The 23,076-nt window shown below is 59.6% G+C and overlaps 1 protein-coding gene across 1 annotated transcript in view; it reads right to left on the reverse strand.

Moving 5' to 3' along the window:
- LRP1 (LDL receptor related protein 1) overlaps positions 1–23,076 on the reverse strand; it is an 80,443-nt gene that overhangs the window by 21,562 nt on the left and 35,805 nt on the right. Inside the window, exons 16-42 of the mRNA XM_028531778.2 lie at positions 22,271–22,411; positions 22,041–22,166; positions 21,462–21,578; positions 20,578–20,658; positions 18,765–18,932; positions 15,543–15,725; positions 14,934–15,134; positions 13,541–13,786; positions 12,471–12,668; positions 10,888–11,092; positions 10,543–10,707; positions 9,696–9,940; positions 9,298–9,429; positions 8,768–8,995; positions 8,388–8,562; positions 8,200–8,294; positions 7,906–8,055; positions 7,589–7,729; positions 7,102–7,236; positions 5,416–5,547; positions 5,037–5,171; positions 4,732–4,861; positions 4,466–4,592; positions 3,971–4,122; positions 3,753–3,877; positions 3,036–3,413; positions 1,229–1,418 (exon numbers count right to left, since the gene is read on the reverse strand). Coding sequence (XP_028387579.1) covers positions 1,229–1,418; positions 3,036–3,413; positions 3,753–3,877; positions 3,971–4,122; positions 4,466–4,592; positions 4,732–4,861; positions 5,037–5,171; positions 5,416–5,547; positions 7,102–7,236; positions 7,589–7,729; positions 7,906–8,055; positions 8,200–8,294; positions 8,388–8,562; positions 8,768–8,995; positions 9,298–9,429; positions 9,696–9,940; positions 10,543–10,707; positions 10,888–11,092; positions 12,471–12,668; positions 13,541–13,786; positions 14,934–15,134; positions 15,543–15,725; positions 18,765–18,932; positions 20,578–20,658; positions 21,462–21,578; positions 22,041–22,166; positions 22,271–22,411 — 4,501 coding nt within the window. The remainder of the gene's footprint in view (positions 1–1,228; positions 1,419–3,035; positions 3,414–3,752; positions 3,878–3,970; positions 4,123–4,465; positions 4,593–4,731; positions 4,862–5,036; positions 5,172–5,415; positions 5,548–7,101; positions 7,237–7,588; positions 7,730–7,905; positions 8,056–8,199; positions 8,295–8,387; positions 8,563–8,767; positions 8,996–9,297; positions 9,430–9,695; positions 9,941–10,542; positions 10,708–10,887; positions 11,093–12,470; positions 12,669–13,540; positions 13,787–14,933; positions 15,135–15,542; positions 15,726–18,764; positions 18,933–20,577; positions 20,659–21,461; positions 21,579–22,040; positions 22,167–22,270; positions 22,412–23,076) is intronic.

A 23,076-nucleotide genomic window follows, 5' to 3' on the forward strand; every position in this document is an offset into this window, starting at 1 on the left:
GCTGGTGGCACACTGTGGCGGGTGTGACAGTGTGGTCCTCAATCCACCTGCACTGGATTGTGATTCCAGGTCCTCAGTACCAGGGACTGACTCACTGAGGCCTGGGGTGGGGCTGGGGAACCAGCGATCCCCAGGCCAGCCTCAGGCCTCCTGGAGTTTGAGAACCACCAAGCTGCACAGCAGCCAGTCCCGTCTCCAGCTTGCTGAGGACCTGCCATCCTCCTCCCCCAGGGCCTCAGTGCAGCTCCTCCCTCTGCCCCTCTAACGTTCTGGCCACAGAGTTATCTTCGGCCAGTGGGCTTGTATGGCTTGTGTTCTGGGCTCCTTTGCAACCTTGGCCCAGCCTGCTGGGCCGTCCTCGGGCCTGCACCACCCGCCCTGCCCCCATGGGAACGATTTCTTTTTAAGATTTTATTTATCTGTTTTTAGGAGGGGGGAGGAAGGGAGGAAGGAAGGGAGCAAAACATGGATGTAAGAAACAGCTGCCTTACATACATACGCCAACTGGGGACTGAACCCGCAACCCAGGCGTGTGCCCTGACTGGGAATCGAACTAGCAACTTTGCACTTTGAGGCATGAAGCCCAACCAACTGAGCCACACCGGTCAGGGCTGCATTGGGATGTTTTGATCAGGTGTGGGAAGTCCCTTAAGGCCCCTCTCTGACTGGCGTCCCCTCCTGTCACTCTTTCTCAGAGCACCCCCTATCTGTTCTGCCCTTCCCACCCCTAGGCCCTGTGCCAGCCCGCCGCCTCCACAACGCCTCTCAATCATCATGACAGCCCTGAGCTGCTTGTCAGCGCTTCCCGCCGGTAGGGCTTCTCTCCCCAGCCGGGGGGCTTGAACGGGCCCAAGTCACGGTGTCCATACAACAGGTGTTCCGTGAACAGCCTTTGCCTGAAGCTGGGAGTCCGAGAAATACATAGGGCCTACTACGTGCCTCGAACATGGCTCTCGGATGAATGAATCAAACAACCAGCAATTTAGAAGGCCCTGCACAGCCCCTGTTCTGATCCTCCCCGAGGTTCAGGCCCCTGAAATATCATCATCCTCATATGGCAGGGGAGGAAACTGAAGCTCAGAGAGGTCATGTAGCTGGTTCAAGTTCACCCAGCAAGGAAGTGGCTGAGCTCAGGTTACAGCCAGCCTCTTCCACACCTCCTGCCTAGGCCTGTGGGGGGCAGTTTCTGCCCCTCTGTGAGCTGCCCCCTCATGGCCCCGGAACTCACTTCTGGCACTCGTCCAGCACAAAGGCCCTCGGGTGGTCGTCTCCCGACATGGTGATGACCGTCTCCCGCTCGAAGGCCCCTGTGCGCGTCTGGTCCACTGTGTGGCGGGTGATGGTGGACGTTGTGTAGCTCGTCCAGTAGAGAGTGTCCCAGCCACGGTGATAGGCCAGGCCTTCCACGGAGCCCACATCTATGAGGAGAAAGGAAGAGCCATGAGTTGAGACAGGGCCAGAATGCCGGGCTAAGGGGGACAGCCTGGGGCACCCACGTTCCTGGCATATGTTGGAAGAGCTGTGTAGGACCCGGGGAGCTGGTGGGGGCACAGCCCCTGCTGCCCCCAATCCCTGTGGGATGACTGTTTCCCACCCGAACGATGCACGGGCCATCTGCCGGACCCTTCCTCCTGCGCCCCCCCCCCCCGCTGATTCCAGGCTGCAGCCAGACCTCCCTGGAGCTTGAGTTCTGCTGTGTTGGGTGCCAACTGGGTTTCAGCGAATCAAATCCTACTTGGCCTGTACTGGGGAGCTTCTTAATTTAAAAAAGGACCCTGAACTAGATTGTTTTGCAGACATCTTAAATTCAGGTGAAAGAATTAAAAAAAATTTTTTAAAGACTTTATTTTTAGAGAGAGAAGAAGGGAGGGAGAAAGAAAGGGGAGAGAAACGCTGATATGCAATTGGTTGCCCCCCGAACGGGGGACCTGGCCTGCAACCCAGGCATGTGCCCTGACCGTGAATTGAACTGGAGACCTTCTGATTCACAGGCCAGCACTCAATCCACTGAGCCACACCAGCCAGGGTTCAGGTTAAAGAACTAAGTGCACAGTGAGAGAGAGACAGTGCACTAGTCTTTAAGAGAAAAAGACTTCAGGGTTTTAGTGGCTTCACGCTGTATGACCGTGTGGTTGCCAGAAGGCTGCCTTAATGGAAGCATTGTAGCCTGAACAATGGCCCGAAGGGAGGGAACGCTCTGCCAGTCTCTCCCGATCACGCCCAGATTGCAGAGTATCGAGTTCAGTTTTGGACACTACATTTTTAGACAGACATGTGGACTGGGCTACGTGAAGCAGAAAGTTTCCAGAGGAGGCTGAAAGGACGGGTCTGTTCTTATCACCACTGTACACCCGACACCTAGTGCAGTGTCTGGCAGGTCTTTATGGGTGGGGGAATGAAGAAATGAACGAATGAATAAATGACCAAATGAATGAGTCAAAGGACCTGGGGGTGCATGGAGTCCCAGCCTGGAGAAGACAAGGCCTCAGACGAACAAAATACAGTTTCAAACAGCTGAAAGGCTGTCCTGGGACAACAGCTGTGGCACCCACCACCCTTTGTGGGATGGGCACCACGTGTCCTGTGCCGAGCTGAGCGTCCAAACCTGCTGCCTCAGGTGTTCCTGCCTCTACACAGACAAGGAACTGAAGCCTGGGAAGCACAGGCAGCTTGCCCAGGTGACGGAAACCCTGTGCCCGGCGTGAACCTGGCCCAGCTCTGCAGCCCATGCCGTGGGCGCTGGACGCACAGAGGACAGCTGGGGCTATTTCTGTGCGGCCTGGGGGTGAACCAGGACCAGAGGGGGATGCAGAAGGCTGCGTCTGAAGGAGAAGAAATGTTCCAGGAACTACAGCGGGCACAGTGTGATCCTCTGGCAGCCTGTCGCGGCTGGCAGGGACCCGGAGGCAGGCGCGAGTCCGATGGGGCAGGGGTGAACTGGCTGAGGTCTGCCAGCTCTTCTACCCTGAGTCAGTGCTGCTCCTCCCGCACCCTGCGCCCTTCCCTGGGAAGCTTCGTTCGGAATCTGGGCTTACTCTCCACGATGGTGACCCGCCCTGTGCCGTCGTCGTTGATCTGCTGGATGTTCCCGAAGTGGATGTCACTGAAGAAGATGCGGTTGGGGGTGCCCGGGGAGGTGCCTGCTCGGTAGTCGAAGGCCAGGGCGATAACGTTCTTCATGTGCTCAGGGTCCTCGAAGGGCTGCACGGGCGCGTTGAGGTTGCGCTCGTCCGACAGGTGGATGCTCTTGAGGATGGTGCGCTCCGAGTAGAGCAGGTAGCCCGCATACTCACGGCAGGACGCCCCGTCTTCCGCCAGCATCCCGTGGGCACAGGCACAGGCCCGCTGCCCGTTGCCCCGGTACAGGCACAGCTGCTGGCAGCCGCCATTGGCCGCCGCACAGACGTTGGTGCCTGGGGGGAAGGCACAGGGGAAGGAGGGGTCACGGAGGGCAGGCCTGCCTCGGGGAAAGGCTCACTGGTGCTCTGTCATCTCGGCGGGGCGGCACGGCGCCCTGCTCTGCCTCCGGATCCCCAGTTCAGACAACCCTCCAGGCCCCTGCGGTCAGCAGCAGGTCGGTCCTAGGGCTCCTCAGCTCCTGCTCGCCACCCTTGGGTCCCTGGGGCCGCTGGAAAGTGTCCCTCTGGGTCTTATTTCTCTCCCAGCCCCCCTCACTCTGGGTTCTCTGGGGTGCGCACTCAGAGGCCAGGGCCCCTCTGGCCGCTCCCGCCAAGTCTGGGGCCTGGCCTCACCTTTCTGCCGGTCCCGGTTGAAGACCTTGATGTCTTTGAGCTGGACGCCGATGCCCGTCCGCAGGGGCACAGAGTCGGTGGCATTGTCTTTGCTTCCACGCTTGATGGAGCCATTGGCGTGAGTCCTAGGGGAAGGGAGGGGCCGTGAGCGAGACCTCGGCTGGGGCGGGGAGGGAGGGGACGGAGAGCAGAGGGGCAGGCCGGGAGGAAGCCCTCACCGGTCGCTCCAGTAGATGAAATCCTCGAACACAGACACGGAGAACATGTCCATGTTGTTGCTGGACAGAACCACCTCGCGGTTCTCTCCTGTCTCCAGGTCAATCCGTTCGATCTTGTCCGTCCGGGCGTCGCACCAGTACAGCTTCCCGTCCTGCGGGCCGGAGGCACCCACCTCACTTCCAGGGCCCCGAGCCCCCACTCACGCCTCCTCCTCCTCCCTCCACCTCCTCCCGATCTCTGACCTGCTGACTTCCAGAGTTCCTGCCAGTCCCCACTTCTGAGTGACCCTCCTCCACCATCTCTGGGCCGGCAGGAGCCCTACTCTGGATGGGGGCTGGGCCAGAAGGCCCCACAACTGCCTGAGTCCACATCTTCCTACCCAGTGGGGAGCCACCGCAGGGAGACTCACAGAGGGTGGGGCACGGGGTCAGGGGAGCTTCCGCCCAGGGCACGGGGTCCACCCCTCGACCGCTGGGCCAAGCCGGTGTCCGAACCTGGTAGTCCACAGAGATGCCGTTGGGCCAGCTGATGCTGACGTTAACCAGCACCACCCGCTCGGTGCCATCCAGCCGAGACCGCTCGATACGCGGGTACTGGCCCCACTCAGTCCAGAATAAGTACCTGTGGGGCAGAGGTAGACATGGGGCTCCGTCACCAGAACGTGGAGGAGAGAGACCCTTGTCAGTGTGGGCTGTGGCCAGAGTGACTGGGCCAGGCCAGAGCCAGGAATGGGGACTGGCCAGGCTGTCCAGCTCCTCACCCCTTCTCTGGGTGAACAGTGATGGCCCGGGGCTTGTCCAGACCCTGGGAGATGACCACGTAGCGGAAAGAGCCATTGAGCCGGGCGACCTCGATGACGTCGAAGCCCTGGTCGGTCCAGTAGATGTTGCCTGAGGAGGGGTGGGTGGGCACTCAGTGGGTGGGGTGGGGGCGTGCATACCTGGTCCCCTCCCAGCCCCCCCCCGCCCCACTGCCCCTGCTGCTCCCCCATCTGCTCCTGCCTGCCCCTTCTCCTCAGATCCCTCCTTCTGCATTCACTTCCCGCCATACTCTGCCACAGCTCACCTGCAATCCAGTCCACCGCGATGCCCTCCACGCGCCCAATGCCATTGGTCACCACGTCCTCGCGCCACGTCTGATCTCGCTTAGCCCGGCTGATGGTGCTGAGGCCCATGTCCACCCAGTAAATGGTGTCATTTTCTGGAGGTGGGGAAGCCAACACGGGATGCCCAAAAAGGTAGGGCCAAGGTGGGGGGTCCAACTCACGTGAGGTCGGGAAAAAGGTGAGTGGGTGCCAGGGGACAGGGGGCTTGGCAGGGCAAATAGAGAGGGGTGGGGACAGCCATGTGTAAGTGCCCCCCTCCAGCTGAGGTCAGGCTGCCTGACACTGCACCCCCAAGAGCACACCACCCTGGAAGGTCATGCCCTGCATCAAATGGCTCACCAGCATGGAAGTCGATGCCGACAGCCAGGGAAGTCCCTGACACGGGGACCAGGGCATCTGACTTGTCATTGGGATCCAGGGGGATTCCTCGGATTCCCTCATGCACGGAGTACAGGAGAAAAGAGCCCACACCTGAAACAAGGATCCTTCAGGCATGGGCCTCATTGACACCTCCTTAAGGCTGGCTTCTGTCACACTCAAACCTGCATCCCTCCTTTGCGTCCCCTTTCATATCTTTCTCCCAGCTATCATTCTTCCCCTTCAACACACGTCCACACCCACGCCCTAGCCTGGGCAGGGAGTCAGGAAAGGAACGTACTCTGGGGAGCTACCTGCAAGACCTCTAGCATCCCACCAGAGGGCAGCAGAGGCCTGGCTGTCTCTCCCTGTGCTCCTACCTCTGGTCCTGCCTCCCTCAATACAACCCTGCACCCCCAAAAGCATTACGGAGAATCTGGGAAGGTTCAGACAAGATAACCATACTGCAAGACTCCCACATTTAGATTTCCACCCAAGTTTCCTCTTTGTCCTCTCCTCTAACACCTGAAACTCAACATTCCCAACAGCTTGCTCCTGAGCCAGTGTCATGCTGGTTTCCCACTTCTCATGAGGCATCATATTCACGCATCCCAGAATCCTCTCTTGCCTTTATCACTTGATACAGTGTGTCCCCAAATGAATCCCCAAATGGGCCAGGCTGCTCAGGCTCCATGAAAAAAAAAAAGATTCATGGTTGAGTGAGTTGGGGGAAACTCCAAACACTAGTCTTTTCTTGAAAAACGTTCAGTGCAGATGAGCATATTCAAGGCTCTCAGACATTCTACAGCAAAAAAATACAACTCTTACATTTTGTTCAGCCCCATGTTAGTTTCTGTAACAGCCACCCACATCAAAGAGGGCGGTACCCAGGAGTGAACTTTGGGAAACGCTGCCGGGGGCGGGCTCACACAGCGGTCGGCAAGTTCTTGTGAAATGTCTCCTGGTTTTGTCCCTTCTCTTCTGCCCCAGCCAAGGCACCATCTCCTAACACCGGGGTTACTCTGACAGTCTCCTAACAGGTCTAACTGCTTCAGTTTCTCCCTCCCCCATTCAACCGGCTCTATGCCGCCAGGTCAATCTGCCCCAAACATGGCTTTCCAGGCAGGCCTGGCCGAGGCCCTGTGGCCCTGCCCCCCCTCATAGCCCCTCACCACGACTCCCCCACACCCTGCCCGCCACCTGGGCCTGGCACCTCGGGGCCCTGCACACGCCCTCTTGCTGCTCTGGACCACATGCCTGGGATGTCAGCCCTTCTGCTTTGAGCCACACACTCGAATCCCACTCGTCCGATAAAACCCAGCCCATGGCACACCCATTCCATGGAGGCGGCCCTGGCACTGACTTTTGACGTCTGTTTCTCCAAAATCCTACTGAAATCAGAGCTACTTCGTGATCCAGTTTCACTTACCTATCAGCCCCCTTCTGGTTGAGGCTGCAGAGCACAGGGACAGGACTTCTGTCCCCTGGCTGCCCCCGCAGCACCCAGCACAGGGGGGCTTACTTACTAAACATCCAGCTCAGAGACCCTTAATAATACAAGATGAGAGCAGCCCTACTGCCAAGGTGAGGACAGGAGGGGGGGCTGCAGGGCAGGACCGATGGGTGCCAGGGACCTGGGTCAAAGTTGGGGGGGGCAGGGGCACTGACCCTCACAGGCCTGCTGGCCACTCCGGAGGCTGTAGCCGGCCGTGCACATGCAGGAGCGGGTGGACTCCGACGTGGGCAGGCAGAGCTGGGAGCAGTCCCCATTGTTGACACTGCAGGGGTTGGTGCTCTCGTGCCCTGCGGGGGGTCGGGGGAGCAGTGTAAAAGGGTTAGCAGCCCTCCTTGGGATCTCAGTGTCAGGCTCGTGCTACCCAGGGAGATAGTCACTGTCTCACCCTGGACCTTGTGAGAGTCACCGCCCCACTCCACTGCCCCAGCCCCAGCCCCAACCCAGTGGCTAGGGTGGCTGTGAGCCTATATGGCGCTTCATTGAGAATCAGAAAGGGGAGCCCCTTTGCGAGGTGAGAGAAGCCCATCCCATTTTCATTCCCATACACTAGCTTGCCCAGGGGTTCCTGCAGCCACTGCTGGCTACAGCCTTGACCTCTGACTCCCATCCCGTACCCTCTGCCCCTTGCCCCCGGCTCACCCAGCTGGATGCTCTCATCATAGACCTTCATGTGCATCACGAGGGTGGTGCTGTTCCGCAGAACCACGGCGCCCGAGCCATCAGCCTTGTTGCAGGTGCCCATCTTCTCCGACACCTGATCTGCCCACCATAGCTTGTCCCCTGGAGCGGCAGCCGGGGGGATGAGATGCTGGGGCAGGCCCTCCGCCCACCGTGCCCAGTTCTCCTGAAGGGCCTGGCAGGTTGAGTGGGCTGCCCCTGGGCCAGCTCCTGTCTTCCCAGCCAACCCAGCCTGGCCTGGCCTGCTCCTGTCCCTGCTCCCACCCAGTGGCCCTCACCCATGATGGCCAGCGCCGTGGCCTTGCCCAGCTGGTTCCGCATGGCGTCGATGACCTCGAGCCCACTCCCGTCCAGATTGCAGCGGTTGATGGTGTGGTTCCCGGAGCTGATCCAGTAGAGTTTGCTTTCAGGGAAGTCAATAGCCAGGCCTGGAAGAGGGCAGGTGGGGAGCATGACATCGGCCCCAGCCGCTGCTCGCCCGGGAGTGCATGCAGGGTGTGTGGTTTGGGTGGGAGGGTGGCGAGGACACGCACTACGCTGGGAGTTCGGGAGACAGAGGGGCAAGTGCATACCCACAGGGCCCCTCTGGCCGCTGAAGAGCAGGGTGCGGTTGCTGCCGTCCATGTTGGCCATGCTGATGTTGTCGCCGTCGGTCCAGTACAGCTTCCTGTGGGAGGGAGGGGTGTGGGGAGGGGAGGCTCAGAGTCCTCTTCTTGCCCACCCGCACTTCACGCTCCCGAGTCCCGGGCCCAGAACCCACCCTCGGAGCGGGTGGACGACCACGCCGTGGGGCTGCTCCAGGCCCTGCACCACCGCATTCTTGAAGGAGCCGTCCAGCCGGGCCACGTTAATCTGCTTCTTGTTGGTGTCGTAGCTCGTCCAGAACAGGTTCCGGGACACCCAGTCCACAGCCAGCCCATGGGCGTTTGGCAGGTCTGGGGGCACAATGGGGAGGCAGTGGTTGGGGTTTGCAGGGCAGAGGTTGGGCAGAGGGGGGCAGCCTGATTTCTGTGGGAACAGGGATCAGAAAACCAGGCTGGAGTGCTTCGAGGACCCAGGGGGACCGGAAGTGGGCGCTGGGGGCCAGGGCGGGGAGAGGGGCGCCCGTGCCCACAGGGGCCTGCAGGGGCCGGACGGAACCTGCAGAGACGACGGTCTCCACGCCTGTGCCGTTGATGAAGGCCCTCTTGATGGCCTGCGTCCGCACGTCGGACCAGTACACGCGCTGCTCGCGGGCGTCGTAGTCCAGCACGGTGACGTTGTCGATGTCGGGCACCGTGTAGGAGATGATGTAATTGTAGTAGGGGGCGTCCAGGTCCACTCCCCGGATCTCCATCTGACGTGCGTACAGCAGGAACTTCTTAAACTCTGTGGAGCACGGGCGGGTCACGGCGGGCAGCCCCTGCCTCCGTGCTTCCCACCCAGATTCCGCCCCTCCTCCCTCCTGCTCCTCCATTCGCTGCTGACGCTTAGCGACCAAGAAGCGCCTCTCTCGGGTATAGCCTCCCTGCCGGAGCCCCAGCCTAGCCTCACAGAGGCGGTCCCTGGAGCGCCCCCATCAGGTCCGTCATGACTGGACTGTCTACCTCCAGTTACAACGGGAAGCCTAGGTGCTGACCCCTTCCTCTGCAGCCTCCGCCTACCCCGGCTCTGCTGGGAGGGCCTCCTACCATAGCAGGTGGTGTTGTCCTTGTGGAGCTTCATGAGGTGGGGACAGGCGCAGGAGACTGTCCGGTTGTAGTTGATAAGACACAGGTGGGAGCAGGGGCCACGGCCCCCATTGGCCTCACAGGGGTTAGGAGCTGGGTGGGAGGGGCGAGGAGAAGCAAGAACAGCCTGTGACTTGCAGGCCCCTCCTTGGCCTTTCTCACCTGAACACCGCTCCTTCACCCCTTCTCATGGTCCCTGTTTCAGCGCCACCTGCTGGCAGCCCTTCTCTGTCAGCAGGCTACCCCTTGCCCCCCGCAACCCCCCACCCCGTTCCAGCTCAGACCCCCACCAGTTCCCATCGCCCTCTCCTTTCCTGAGGGCCTCTAACGAGGCCGAGGGCTCCTCTGGACCCCCTTACCCATGGGCTGTCTGGAGGGGTGGTACACCTGCAGGTCAAAGGGCTGGGTATTGGTTCTCTGCACCACCGTGACATTGTGGCCGGTCCACTTGTTGGCCTTGGCCAGAGTGTTTGTTCGCCAGTCTGTCCAGTACACCTCCCCCCCGTACAGTGTCACTGCAAACGGGTGGGACAGGAACTCGTGTCCCCGCAGCACCTCCATGTGGCCGGAGCCGTCGTAACGTGCTGAGTAGATGGCATCTGACCTGAGAGTGTGGTCGGGGCAGAGTGAGGGTGCTGGCGGGGGCTGTAGTCTCAGGGCCCAGGCCCTGGCCCACAGCCCCCCACCTCAGCACACTGCAGCCACCCTCCTGCCAACCCTCTTGCTAGAGAAGGCAAACAGAATGACCAAGGTGGTGGGACCATGTGGGGTCAGGTCTAGGACCCCAGCCCCCAATCACCAACTCCCACACTCCTAGCACTTCTCCCCAGGGTGGTCATTAGTGCACAGCACTTTGGTGAAGGTTAGAAAAAGGCACCCCCTCTGCGGAGGCAAATTAGAGAAAGTTCCCTCTTTCCCTGGGCAGACAGAGCCCCCCAGGAAGAGTGCACAGATCCGTGAGGGCAGGAGGTTGCACTTCAGCCCTCGGAGCAGCCTGACAGCTGGCCTCCACCTTCTATCTCCTAGCCCCGCGTCTCTCTTCTCTGCAGCCCTGTAGCCTCGCCCCTGGCTGCCCTGGTTCTGGATCTAACTCCTTCAAGCATTCTTATCACCCTCCCCACTGCCAGGTTCTGGGACCCCGGTTCACCCTGGCCCTGGAAGGGAGGGGCAGATGGAGGCCTCCTGGGGCTGGTAGGGCACACTGACCTAGCATCGATCCAGAGGATGCGCTTCTCCAGGTAGTCCACAGTGAGCCCATTGGGCCAGCCACCTGAGCCCGTCTCCCGGTGGATGGTGCGGCGCCCAGCCCCACTCATGGAGGCTGCCTCAATTCGGGGCAGGCTGGCGTCCCAGTCTGTCCAAAACAGGATCCTGGGGAGTGGGGAGCAGGTCAGGAGGGCCAAGGCCAGGGGCCTGGGGGACGGGTTGTGGTGGGATCCTAGGGAAAGGGCCGAGGGGGTCGAGTAGCATTGAGGAGATGGGTGTCCCTGGCCAGGCTGAACCAGGCTGTGGGGAACCATGGGCCAGCACAGGGCTAGGCAGGGTCCTCACCCGTCCCGGGGGTCCAGTGCGATTGCCCTTGGGTGCTCAATGTCACCAGCCAGCAGGGTGGTCCGAAGGGTACCATCCAGCTTGGCCACCTCAATCTGGTCCAGGTTACTTTCGACCCAATAAATGTTGCCTGCAATCCAGTCTACAGCCAGGCCCTCAGGTGTGGCCAGGCCGTACTGAATCACCACCTCGAAACTGGTCAGGGCTGGAGAAGAGAGGGTTGTGGGAGGTTAGAGTCCCATGGGGTGGGCTGGACTAAAGTCGAGACGTCCTGGGGACCCCACGTGACCCATCCTCAACTCTCACACCTCTGTCAATACTTCTGATGAGCCCCAGATTCAACTGGGGTTCCCAGACCCCACTCTCCTCACCCAGGCCCCCCACCCCACCAGGAGGTCAAGCAAGAGAGAAGCCTGGCTTCCAGAACTCTGGGGGAGGGGATGTGGCTACCACCTCTGCTTGCAGCTCTCTGGAAGGCTGACCCACGGGAGGAGGTGGGAGCAGAGGGTGGAGGCTTTGCAGGACAGGCCTTGACCCAATATGAGGACAGAGCTTTCTAGAAGTCACTCCATAAACTGTCTTGGAGGTTTTCTTATGGAAAAATGTATTTATATGGACCTAATTATTAATAACATTTTAAAACAATTTTATTTATTTATTTTACAGAAAGGGGAAGGGAGGAAGAAAGAAAGGGAGAGAAACATCAGTGTGTGGTTGCCTCTTACATGGCCCCCACTGGGAACCTGGCCCACAACCCAGGCTTGTGTCCTGACTGGGAATCAAACCGGTGACCCTTTAGTTCACCCCCTATGCTCAGTCCACTGAGCTACATGAGCCAGGGCTGGACCTCATTATTTTAGAAACTGTTGCAGTGTGAACACAATCCCAGTCTACTTAGCCATCGCCTTGTTGATGGACATTTGACATTTGAGGTGCTTCCAACTTTCCTCTACTACAATGGATACAAACTCCTATAGTAAGATGCATTTCTTTCAAGTCTTTGCTCAGATGTCACCTTCGCAGGGAGGGCCTTCTTTAACCATCCAATTTAAAATGTCAACCCCCATTCTCCCTACCTCCCTTGCCTCCTTTCTTTCGATCCACAGCGATACCCTTTTCTGTCCCATCCCACAGTGTACCAGCTTTTTAGAGCGGGTGTTCCCACTGGCACGGCAGCTCCGTGAGGACACTGTGGCCTGATTTGATTGCTGCTGCCCCCCATGGCCCAGTGTGCATGGCCGTGTCGGCTGAATGGAAGAAGTCTGTGACAGGTCAAGCCACCTTGGGACAGAGGCAGAGTCCAGGTACCCCCAACCTTCAATGACTTTTTTACTTTCAAGCCTGTAATTCTAGGATTTGGGGAGCTGAGCTCCAGGCCCTTTCAAAGAAAGGGTGATCATTTTGTTAATTATCAGGCTGGCAGCTTTGCTGACGATAATTACGGGGCGTCAGGCACTGAGACCACAGCAAAATCTAACCTAATTAACAAGAGTGTGGGGGATGGGGGAGTGAAGGGCTTCTGCTTTGGGCTGAGCACCCAAGTGGCCCCTGGGGAGCACTTCACCCCGCATCAGTGCCGTCACCTCCATTGTCCAGCAGTTTCCCGCGGTAGATCTTGTCCTCCACCACGTCGGTCCAGTAGAGGGCGCTCTGGCTGAGGTGGAAGTCCAGGGCGATGGTGTTGCGCAGGCCGGGCACCAGGACGCTGTAGTCCCCTTTGTGAAGGTCAATGCGCCGGATTTCATGGCGGTTGGAGAAGATGATGAACGGCTTGAAGGGATCTGAGGGGGGTTGACATAGGGGTCAGCAAAGGACTCGCTGCCTCCATGTCACCCGGTCCAGGGTGTGGACGAAAAAGGAGACGCATGAAAAACGTGGCTCAGGGGAGGCAGGCCTAGCGGGCCCCCCCTACAGTGAGATGGAACGTAACCACACGGGAGGGTCTGAACACGAGATTTCCCGACTAAAAGCGAGTCATAGCAGGTAGTCACTCCCAGGCCTGTAGCTTCCCTGACAAAGGTCAACCTTTACCTCACGTGAGCCTGTGTATTTTCTTTTTGCATCTAAGGTAAACAGACCCTTGAAATGTCAGAGTGATCTTTTCCAGACCCCTCAGAGCACAGCCTCGCCCCCAGAGGAGACCACAGAGCCCTTCGTTGTCCCATTGTTTCCAGTACACCGCCTCTACGTGCTATAAATTTTACAAACTGTCCTGTACTCACCGAGGTAGAGAGGTGTGTCTCTCCATTTTACTTTGTATCTAATCCCACAGATTTCCCTGCCCCCTTAACCCAAACCACCAGTGGATTTCATGTAACCCTCCTTATGTTTATTTCTTTGATGCTAATGCATAAAACAAGATGCAAAACTGCCATTCTCTGGAGCACTTTTCTCCATCTGTTGAGAGTCTGCTTCCTGGCGATTGCTGATGGTCTGACTCAAACTCAAAAAATTCTCTACAGGTTTGGATGTTTCTTATGACTGTAGGAGGCAGGCAGGGTCTGTTTGCTCTGGGGCTGGGCCTGGATGGAAACCTTAGCCTTTGGCATTCAGCTGCCCGAGCCCAGCCAACCAGCCCTCGGGAGCCTGCCGCGGCCTGCCCAGTTGCCCAGGCACCCCCCCCACCCCGCCCGGCCACCCTCCAGTGCTTTACCCAGGCTGCGGCAGCTCTCGCCATCTGGCTCCAGCACCCATCCCTCGTAGCAGGAGCACTTCACGCTGAACTTGTTCTGGTCGCACTTCTGGCTGCACTTGAGGTGCTTGGCACAGTAGCTCTGGATCTGACAGGTGTGGTTGTCAGGCCCCAGCTCCATGCCCAGAGGGCACGAACAGACGATGCCTTCGCCAGGTGCCACGGAGCAGTTGTGGCTGCAGCCTCCGTTATTCAGGGAGCATTGGTCTGGGGGCCAGGATGGGGGTGGGGGCAAGATCGGGGTCAGGATTGCAGAGGAGGCAGGACCACGGCTTTGCTGGGCAGCACAGAAAGAACCCCGGCACCCTGCCCGAGTCATCCTTCTTTTCCGTTCCAGCCAGCCCTCTGCCCCGCTGTCTCCCAGCCTTTCTCAGGACCAGGGCTGGGACCCCAGCACCCACCACTGGGAGCACCCCTCCCCCTCCCCCATCACAGCTGCATCTCTCTGGTCTCTACTTGTTGCTTCTTGAGCCCATGGTGGGGGCCCCAGCTTTTTGCCTCTCCCTGGGAGGGTTGGAAGTCCATTCCCTTTTCCTTGATCCCTCCTGATTTGGGGTGAGGTGCAGCACGAACTGCCCCACCCTGGGTCCTGACACACCCTGGGATCTGCCAGCACTGACAGATGACCCATGGGCAGCTCCCAAGGCCTGTCCTGACCCACCTTATCTCTCACTCCTCTCCTTTCGGGAACCCGATGCTCTGTCTGCCTGGCTCACAGGAGATAAGGCTGCTCCGCATCCCCAAGTCACACCATGTGGCCCCTGCTGACCCCCGTTTCTTTTGATCTTGAAAGCACACCCTCCTCCCCCAATGTCCTCACTCACTCTGAAAGATCTGCCCATCTTTGAGAACCCAATTAAATCCCCACCTCCTCCGGGACGCCTGCCCTGACCACATCAACACTCAAGCTGCTGCCTTTCTCTTGAAAGCCAGCTCTGCACTGCTCAGCGGCATGAGTGTGGGTGAGGGGTCTGTGCCTGTGGCGAGGTGCTGCGCTGCACTGCCTCCACAGTACTTTGGGAGCTGGGTGACCCTGGAACAGTTATTAACCTCTCTGTGCCTCAGTTTTCTCATCTGTAAAGTGGGGATAATAACAGTATCTGCCTCACAGGGCTGGCTACTCTGCAGATTACATGCTGTGATGGCGTGCTGTGCTTACCACAGCCTCCCGCTAAAGTGAGTCGTAAATCAACATGGGTTGTGGGTAACTGCTCTGGGCACTCCTTGCCCCGCAGCCAGAGCTGCCCTTCCCTGGTCTCAGACCTCTTCTCACACAGCCTGCCCTGCCCCGCTTGCCCTGGCCCAGGCCCAGACTCCTCACCCGGCCACCCACCCCCCGCTCCCCGGGCCTCACCGCAGAGCTCTCCCTCATCGGAGCCGTCGCTGCAGTCATCGTTGCCGTCGCACAGCTTGTCGGGGGGCAGGCAGACGGAGGTGTTATTGGCACAGGGGTGCGAGGGTGGCCTGCAGACCAGGGACTCACAGTTCTCCTCGTCCGAGTTATCCTCACAGTCACTGTCGCCGTCACACACCCATGCTTTGCTGATGCACCGAGCTGAGGGGAGGGTGTGGTGTGAGGGGCCGGGCCTGGGCGGCAGGGCTCCCCACGTGCCACCCAGACTCAGCGGAGTTCTCTAACAGCCTCATCACCGTGATGCCTTGGGGTCCACGGGGAACCTCGAGGCTTTTCCTGTCAAATTCACACAGGCAATGCAGACGGCAAGGGTCTGCGGGAGGTGCTGGGGCTCAGCTCTGGGGAGGGTTTTGGCTCCCAGGGCTCTTGGGGCAGGCCCTGGCCCCCCACACGTCAGGCAGAGCTTCTCCTGTGCAGCTGTTTGCCTCAGTGTCCCCACCCCCACACCTCACAGTACAGTGCTGTCGCCCTCACTGCCGCTCTGCTCTCACACGGCTTTCTCCTGTCCCTGCTGCCCCATGCCAAGCTCTGTGCAATACTTGTTTTTACCAGAGTCCTTGCAGCCAAACTTGACGTTGGGGTCGCAGACGTGGGTCACTCCCTCGCAGCTCTTCTCGTCACTGGAGTCCATGCAGTCAGTGTCCCCGTCACAGCGCCACCGCAGGGGGATGCACAGGCCGTCCAGCCGGCACTGGAACTCATCACTGTGGCAGCCGCCAGGAGGTCTTGTGGCTGCAGAGGGACAGGTGCAGGGCATCGGGTAGGGGTAGGGGCTCCAGGCCAGCCGTTCCCCTGGCTGCCTTCCTAACCCCTCTGCTGCTATGCCCAGCCCGAGGCTGTGAGCAGAGACGGGGACCGGGAGCTCTCTGGGCACCGCCGACACTCCTTGGAAGCACTAAGAGATGAGAGTCGGGGATGTTCCACCTTCCAGGACCCCAAAGACCATCTCACCTGACCTCCCTGTTTTACACTTGAGAGCTTGATTGGATAAGCAATTTGGTTGGCCAGAACTCAAACGCTCCCCACCTTAGCCTAGCCTCTGTTTCATTCGTTCACCCCACAGACACACCTATCGGTCGCCTACTGTGTGCCAGGCACTGTTTGCCAACATGAGCCAGACAAAGTCCTCATCCTCATGGAGCTGAAATTCTAGTGGGGAAGACGGACAGTGAAAATGTGACACAGACATCCAGCATGGAGCTGCAGGTTGTGACCAGAGCTATGGACACAAAGCCGGTCACAGCCAGAGAGGGATGGAGATGCTACTTTACACAGGACAATCAGGGAAGGCCTCTGAGCAGGAGGTGTTTGAGCAGAGGCCCGGATGGCATGAACCACGAGAATACCTGGAAATGTATTCCAGGCAAAGGGAACAGCTAGTGCAAAGTCGGAGATAGGAGGCCCCACAGCATATGGGGAAAATGCCCAGGGCATGTTTGAGGCTGCACTGCCGGAGCAGAACGAAGGAGACGAGAGGCAGGAGCCTGGGTCAGAGAGGTAAGGGGGGCCTTGCAGGCCACGGAGTGACACTTGGTATTAATTCTAAGTATGCAGGGAGCCAGTGCAGGCTGCAGGGCAGGGCTGGGGCATAGTTTGACTTAGGCTCTGTGGGATCACGTGTAGGCTGCTACGCCAAGATGTGACTCAGGAGGCCAGGGAAGGGGATGGAACAGCGCCTGCTGAGGGCACGCCAGTCTGACCCTATATGCATGCTGCTGCTGCTGCTGCTGCTGCTGGCCCCGCACTCCCCCTGTCTAGCCAGGAATATGGCTGAGGCTCTCATCTTGTGCCTTGGACTTCAGTAGCAGACTCCAAGCTGAGTTTCCTTCCGCAGGGACCCTGAACCAATTTCTAACCTAACCCCCTTCCAGCATTATCTTCCAAAAGACCTCCTATGTCATGTCACCCTCCAGCTTTGAAATCCTTTGAAGGCCCCCCATGCCTGCCTTTCACCTGCTGTGATCTGCCCCCTCTGACACAGCCTCATTCCTCGCTGGCCCCTCGGGTCTGAGGGGCCCCACCTGGCTCCACTCGCTCCTGAGAGGGCACTCGGTTTCACCCTCTAAGCCTTACTGCTGGGTTCTGCAGGCCACCCCACCCCCACGCCGCAGACCCTCCTAATTGCCCACTTACCCACAGACTAATCCCTCATCAGGGCCCAGGTCAAATCCCACCTCCTCCTCGATGGTCCCAGACCGTTTCAGCTCACAAGCATGGCCGACCATCGCTACCAACCATGACATGCCTGTGCCCGTGTGCCAGGCCCCACACCATGTCTGCCCACTTCCTGGGGCAGGAAGCCGAGGCTTAGGGGAGTCAACTTGCCCAAGTTTGCCCAGTTTGTAAGTGTGGGACTTGGAAGCCCTTCCCACCAGGCCAGCCTCAGGCCTCCAGAGACCCCTCCTCAGAATCCCAGGGCACTGCTACCTACTCTCCTCACCCAGCCTTTGTCAGTGGTGGCTCTGGAGGCTCGGCGACTGCCTCCCGGGCCTGGGCGAGTCTCCCCATCCTCCCCCTCAGAGCCGCCCGTCGTGAGTGCTCAGGGCTCAGTACCGTCCCCACCGTGTGTGCGCCTCAGTCGGCAAGGCAGGGGCTGCGAGCTGGTGGCCCGGGGCCGCCTGGGCCTGTGGAAGCATTCTGGCTTCCAAAACCCCTCAAACCGAGTGCCGGTTGTTACGGTGTGATTTGTGTTCCCCGAAAAAGATGCCGAAGTCCTAACTCTCAGTACCTGGGAAGGCGGCCTTATTTGGACGTAGGTCTTTACTGGTGGCCGATTTCAGAGGGATCCTTAGGGTGGGCCCCCTCCAACAGGACCCAGTCCACAATGAAGAGCAAGTGCGGGCACAGGCACACACCCACACAGGGAGAACGCCGTGTGGGGGTGAAGGCAGCCGTCGGGGCGCCGCGCTGAGGACCAGCTGAGGAGCGCCAGGGGCCGCCAGCGAGCCCCGGAGGCGAGGAGACAGGCTGGAGTACATTCTCCCTGACCTCGCCTCGAGGCGCCGCCACTGCTGACTTAGGTCTGGAACTCGTAGCCGCCAGAACTGTGAGAACTGTCGTGACAGCTCTCGGACACTAATACGTGTATTTAAAAATGGGCGGACTTCACATAAAAATCCGCATGGCTGACTTCTCTTGAAGTCAGGGTGATCCTGGGCCTGCACCCTTCTGTAGTAACGTTCCAGACACCAACATCCCTTGCGAGGCTCCATGTCCGCCGGCGAACTCAGCCCCTCTGCCCTCTGGCTGCGTCCTGGAGGCCAGGGCACTGGGACCCTCGCAGCCAAACCCCCGCCCTTGGTTCCCACTGGACTCATTTACCCCTACACCTCTGAGCATCCCCTCTCCAAGCGACCAGGTCCCAAACGGGAGCTCAGTGCTGAGCGCTTTTCTGTGCGTGATCTCACTGAAACCCCACATTGGCGCCGTGATGTCGGTGCCATTATTACCCCCACTTTGCAGATGAAATGTACAGCTGCCATCGAGATTAAGTAACTTGCTCAAGGCCACCCGGAGAGGAAGTAGCAGAGCTGGAGCTCAAACCCAAGGCCACCCAGCTGCGAAGCCTGTGATCTTAACAGTGTGTGACAATGACTTGTCGGCAACCTCCCTCTCCCACGGGCATGGAAACTCCTGCAGGATAAGAGCCACGCCTGGGCTATCTCTGGCTCCCAGGTGGCGGTGACATGCAGGGAGGAGGACAGACAGATGGACGGCTGAGTGACTGCCACGCGGACAATCTCGCCCCGCCCCACTGGCCCAGGCGCCTACCCTGGTTGGTGCAGTTGGCGTGAGTCTCGTCGCTGTAGTCCCCACAGTCGTTGTCCCCATCGCAGGTCCAGTGCTCTGGGATGCAGCGCCCGCTGTTGCACTTGAACTGGGTGCTGGAGCAGGAGTGGCTGCAGCCGGCCTCGTCACTGTTGTCCCCACAGTCATTGTCTGGTGGGGAGGCAAGAAGGGGAGAAGCAAGGAGCAGGTCAGCAGGCAGTCTTCTCTCTGACCCCAGCTTGGGGCCCCCACTCCCACCTCCTCCTCACTCCCACCCCGGCCCCCCCAGCCGCCCACTGAGAAAACAACAAACGGAAAAGACACAGAAACTGCATAGACTGCAGCATGCACCATGGCCCACACGTGGGGAGGGGGTGGGCGGGGGCTCCAGGAGGGCCCTTCCCTGAGTCCTGGGAGGCTGGCGGGGAGGACGCAGGACTGCTCCTTTGGTTGGGGCAGGGTGTGGGAGCGGGGGTCTGTTTGCTTTGGGGCAAGGGCAAGGATTTCCCTGGTTTCGGAGGGGGAGAGATGGGTGGAGTGTAGGTGAGGCCTGCCCGCTGGAAAGGAAAGGGCTTACTCAGGCCCCACACTGAACTTGGGCACTGTTGAGACCCACGCGCCCCGCTCACTAGGGGCACTGCTCACAGCTGGGAAGGGTCAGGGCCACCGGGAGGCACCTGGGCGAGGCAGAATGATGTCCTAGGATCCAGGTCCCGAGGGTGGGGGCTTGTGGACGTCCCTCCACATTTCCAGGAGGATCGGGAAACCTGGGGTTTGGCTCTTCCCTTCGGTCATGTTCCTGCCTCTTTCGCACCTGGATATGCTTCTCTAATTCTCTCCTCCCCCTCTTTCGTGGTCTCCTTGTCCCCTCCTCTCTGTCGCCTCCTCTCCTCCGAGAGGTTCCCTTCGCCCACTCTGCTTCTTTCCTCTCCACTGTTTGCCTTCTCCTTCTGTTGCCTCCTCTCTCTCGCTCCTCTCTTGAGCTTTCCCCTCACACCCTAGGACTCTGGGCGGGGAGCTGCCTGGGAGTCCTGAGAGGCGGCCAGAGGCCAGCTGGGCTCTGGGGGTGATGGTGCATGTGCTTCTATGCACTGACCGGCAGGCTCAGGACAGGTCTTTTCGTCAGAGCCGTCCCCACAATCCTTCTCTGAAACACAGAAACCGCCAGGGCAGCCATTGGCACACGAGACACGGCACAGACAGGGGGCAACACAGCGCTGACCCCGTCCAACCTCTCACACGTGAGCCAGGGCTGGAGCCACTGGTGCAACACGTCACAACACACAGACACAAGCAGAGCCCCGAGACAGCATACACACGGCGATCCACTGGCTCCCGTGGCTCAGGGCTGACATCGCCTGGTTCCTGGCTGACCGCCAGGCGGGCTCCTGAGCCTAGAGCCGGAGCCTGGAGGGCTCACCGAGGACTTCAGGAGATGGGGTTTGCAGGGAGAAGGCAGTCGGGCACTGGGCTCTTGGTGCTCTGCACCCACCCCGGCCTCCGCCCCTCCCCCCAGCCCTCCTTGCTTATCTCTCCCTGGGCCCTGAGCCTCTGCTGGAGGACAGACAGCTCAGGCCCTTCCTGAGAAGGAACGGCACAGAGAGGCGACGGGCAGGGTCCCCCTCAGTCCATCTTGGTTCCCTCACACATTTCTGGCTCATCCTCCTCTCTCCCAGCCAAGCCGGTGGGGCTTCAATGAACTGGAGGGAGGCCCCGGCTTGATTCTCAAACCCTTTGGGCCTCACAGCCCCGGGGCCTGGCTGCAGCTTCTAGCTTTCCTGGGAATCAGGGCAGGTGAAGCGGGGCAGGCTCTTACCATTGTCACACCGCCAGTTGATGTTGATGCATCTGCCGTTGTTGCAGGTAAACTGAGTCAGGGGGAAGCAGGTGGGATAGGCTGTCAGGGAGAAAGTGTGACTGAGTCGGGCCCTGAAGGTTACACGGCATCATAGCACCACAAGCAGGGAGGTGCAGGGGCCTCCTGTGACCAGGAGCCCTTCGCGCAGCCACAGACGGGGGAGGAGGCTGAGCAGCAATGCCTCAGCCTGAAACTCTGCCCATGGATCCCTACCTCTCTCAGCATCCTTTTAATCTATTTATCTCTATATGGAGAGTATGTTTATTAAAGGGCTTCGCATAGGAGAAGCCACAGGAGAGAGCCCTGGCAGGGCTGCTCTGGCTCTCTGGAAACGCTGTGGGAAAGAAGTGGGCCCAGGCGGGGCTGCCGTCAGCTCACTGGGGAGCCAGAGAAAAGGGAGCCTTGGAGGCAGGGTCAGGGGGCTAGCATGGGACGAGCTGCTACCGCCCATTGCTCCCCTGGTTGCAGGTCTCATGGCAACCCTTAGAGTTGAGGAGACGCACGCCTATGGGGGAAGAGGAGGAGGAGGGGAAAGGTGTGGGTGTGGTCTTGGAGGGAGAGCCCGCTGAGCATCCTCTCTGAAAGCTAGCAGTCACCAAACATGGGCCCTATGCAGAGTGTTTTCCACGCGTGGTCTCCCTGAACCCCCATGTCGGCGCTGCGAGATAGGAGCTATTATTATCCCCGCTTGGCAGATGAAAACGCACAGAGGCCACTGAGATTAAGTAACTTGCTCACGACCACGCAGTGCTGACTGGCAGGGTCTTTCTAACCCCCTGCCCCTGGGATGCTCTCACAGGTCACTCCTTCGCGCCAGCCTGGCCTGCCTGCTGCCCTCTTACCGCAGGAGGCTGACTCGTCCGAGCGGTCCCCACAGTCGTCGTCCAGGTCACACGTCCAGGAGATGGGGATGCAGCGGCCGCTGGCACAGGAGAACTGGTTGGGTGGGCAGGTGCGGGCTGGGGACAGGAATGGGTGTGAGTGCTGAGTCCTGGCCCCATTTCTTAATTTTCCTGTCCTTTTCTGTTATTCTCTGTGGAATAGGAAGTCTTCCCAAGAGTTTCAAAGCCATTTCTCTTAGAGAAATTCAAAACCACCTGCGTGGTCTCGCGGTGGCTGCGTCACCTCACCTCTCGAGGGGCCTCTGGTATCCTTCCAGAAAACCCACTCTGCCTGGCTCTCACCTCCCCCACCCGGAGCTGAGCTCTGTTCCCCGCTGGCTCAGCCCTCTCAGCCAACCCTGACCTTCAGTGGCAGGGGACAGCACCCCTCTCCCACTGCTCGGGGCCCCACCCTCGCTGCCCCGGTGCCCCGCACTCTCTTCTTCGCCCTCGGGCCCCTCTGCCTTCCCGAGCCTGGCTCCCGCTATCCGCCTCCCTGACTGAGGCGTGCCCAGTGGGGTCCACCCTGCGGTTCCACACCTGAACAAGTGGCATTGGACTCGTCCTCGCTGTTCCCACAGTCATTGTCGCCGTCACAGAGCCAGCGGTTGGGGATGCACCGGTTGTTCTCGCACTTGAAGCGGTCTGAGGGGCAGGTGTGCTGATCTGGGAGCAAACAGGTCAGAGGTCACCGAGATGCTGGGCCCTGCTCCCCCACCGGGCCGCCCCGCAGGCCCAGTGCCCCACAGAGGGGCCGGCCAGGGACTCACGGCAGAGGGCGGGGGCCTCGTCGCTGTTGTCCAGGCAGTCGTTGTCGCCGTCACACTTCCAGCGCTCCTGGATGCAGCGGCTGTTGGCGCAGGCGAACTCGCCCGGCTGGCACTGGGGTGGGGGCACGTAGGATGGGTTCGCTGTGGGCACCACAGGGGCATGAGGGGGAGAGTCAGGCCCAGGTCATGGGTTGGGGCTAAGCCCCCTGTACTTTGCTTGTTTCCTTATTTAAAAATAATACACAGGGTGAATTTTCCTAGTATATCATTCTTTTTTTCAAAGATTTTATTTTATTTATTTTTAGACAGAGGGGACGGGAGGGAGAGAGGGAGAGAAACATCAGTGTGTGGTTGCCTCTCATGTGCCCCCAAATGGGGACCTGGCCCACAACCCAGGCATGTGCCCTGACTGGGAATCGAACCAGTGATCCTTTGGTTCACAGGCCAGCACTCAATCCACTGAGCCACACCAGCCAGGGCCTAGTATGTAATTCTTTGTGAACAAATCATCTGGGTGGAAACCACAACCACCTCAAGCCACAGGGTGATGTTTACCCTAACACGTCCCGTACTTCAGCACGGCCTGAGAATAAGCAGCTGCCGCGAGAATGCAGAGCCCCCCATACTCTGGTGCCTGCTGAGCAGACCCCTCCCCCCTCCCTGCCATTTCCACAAACTGTTCCTTGAGAGGTGTCTCCGGGGCCTTCAGGGCCCTCCCCTGGTCCCTGGACTTCTTCATCTCACAGACGCATCCGCTGCACCAGCGGGAGTGAAAACGGGCCCCAGACCCCTGCAGGCTCCAGGCT

This window comes from Phyllostomus discolor, chromosome 2 (assembly GCF_004126475.2).
Source record: "Phyllostomus discolor isolate MPI-MPIP mPhyDis1 chromosome 2, mPhyDis1.pri.v3, whole genome shotgun sequence".
In the NCBI taxonomy this organism is placed as follows: domain Eukaryota; kingdom Metazoa; phylum Chordata; class Mammalia; order Chiroptera; family Phyllostomidae; genus Phyllostomus; species Phyllostomus discolor.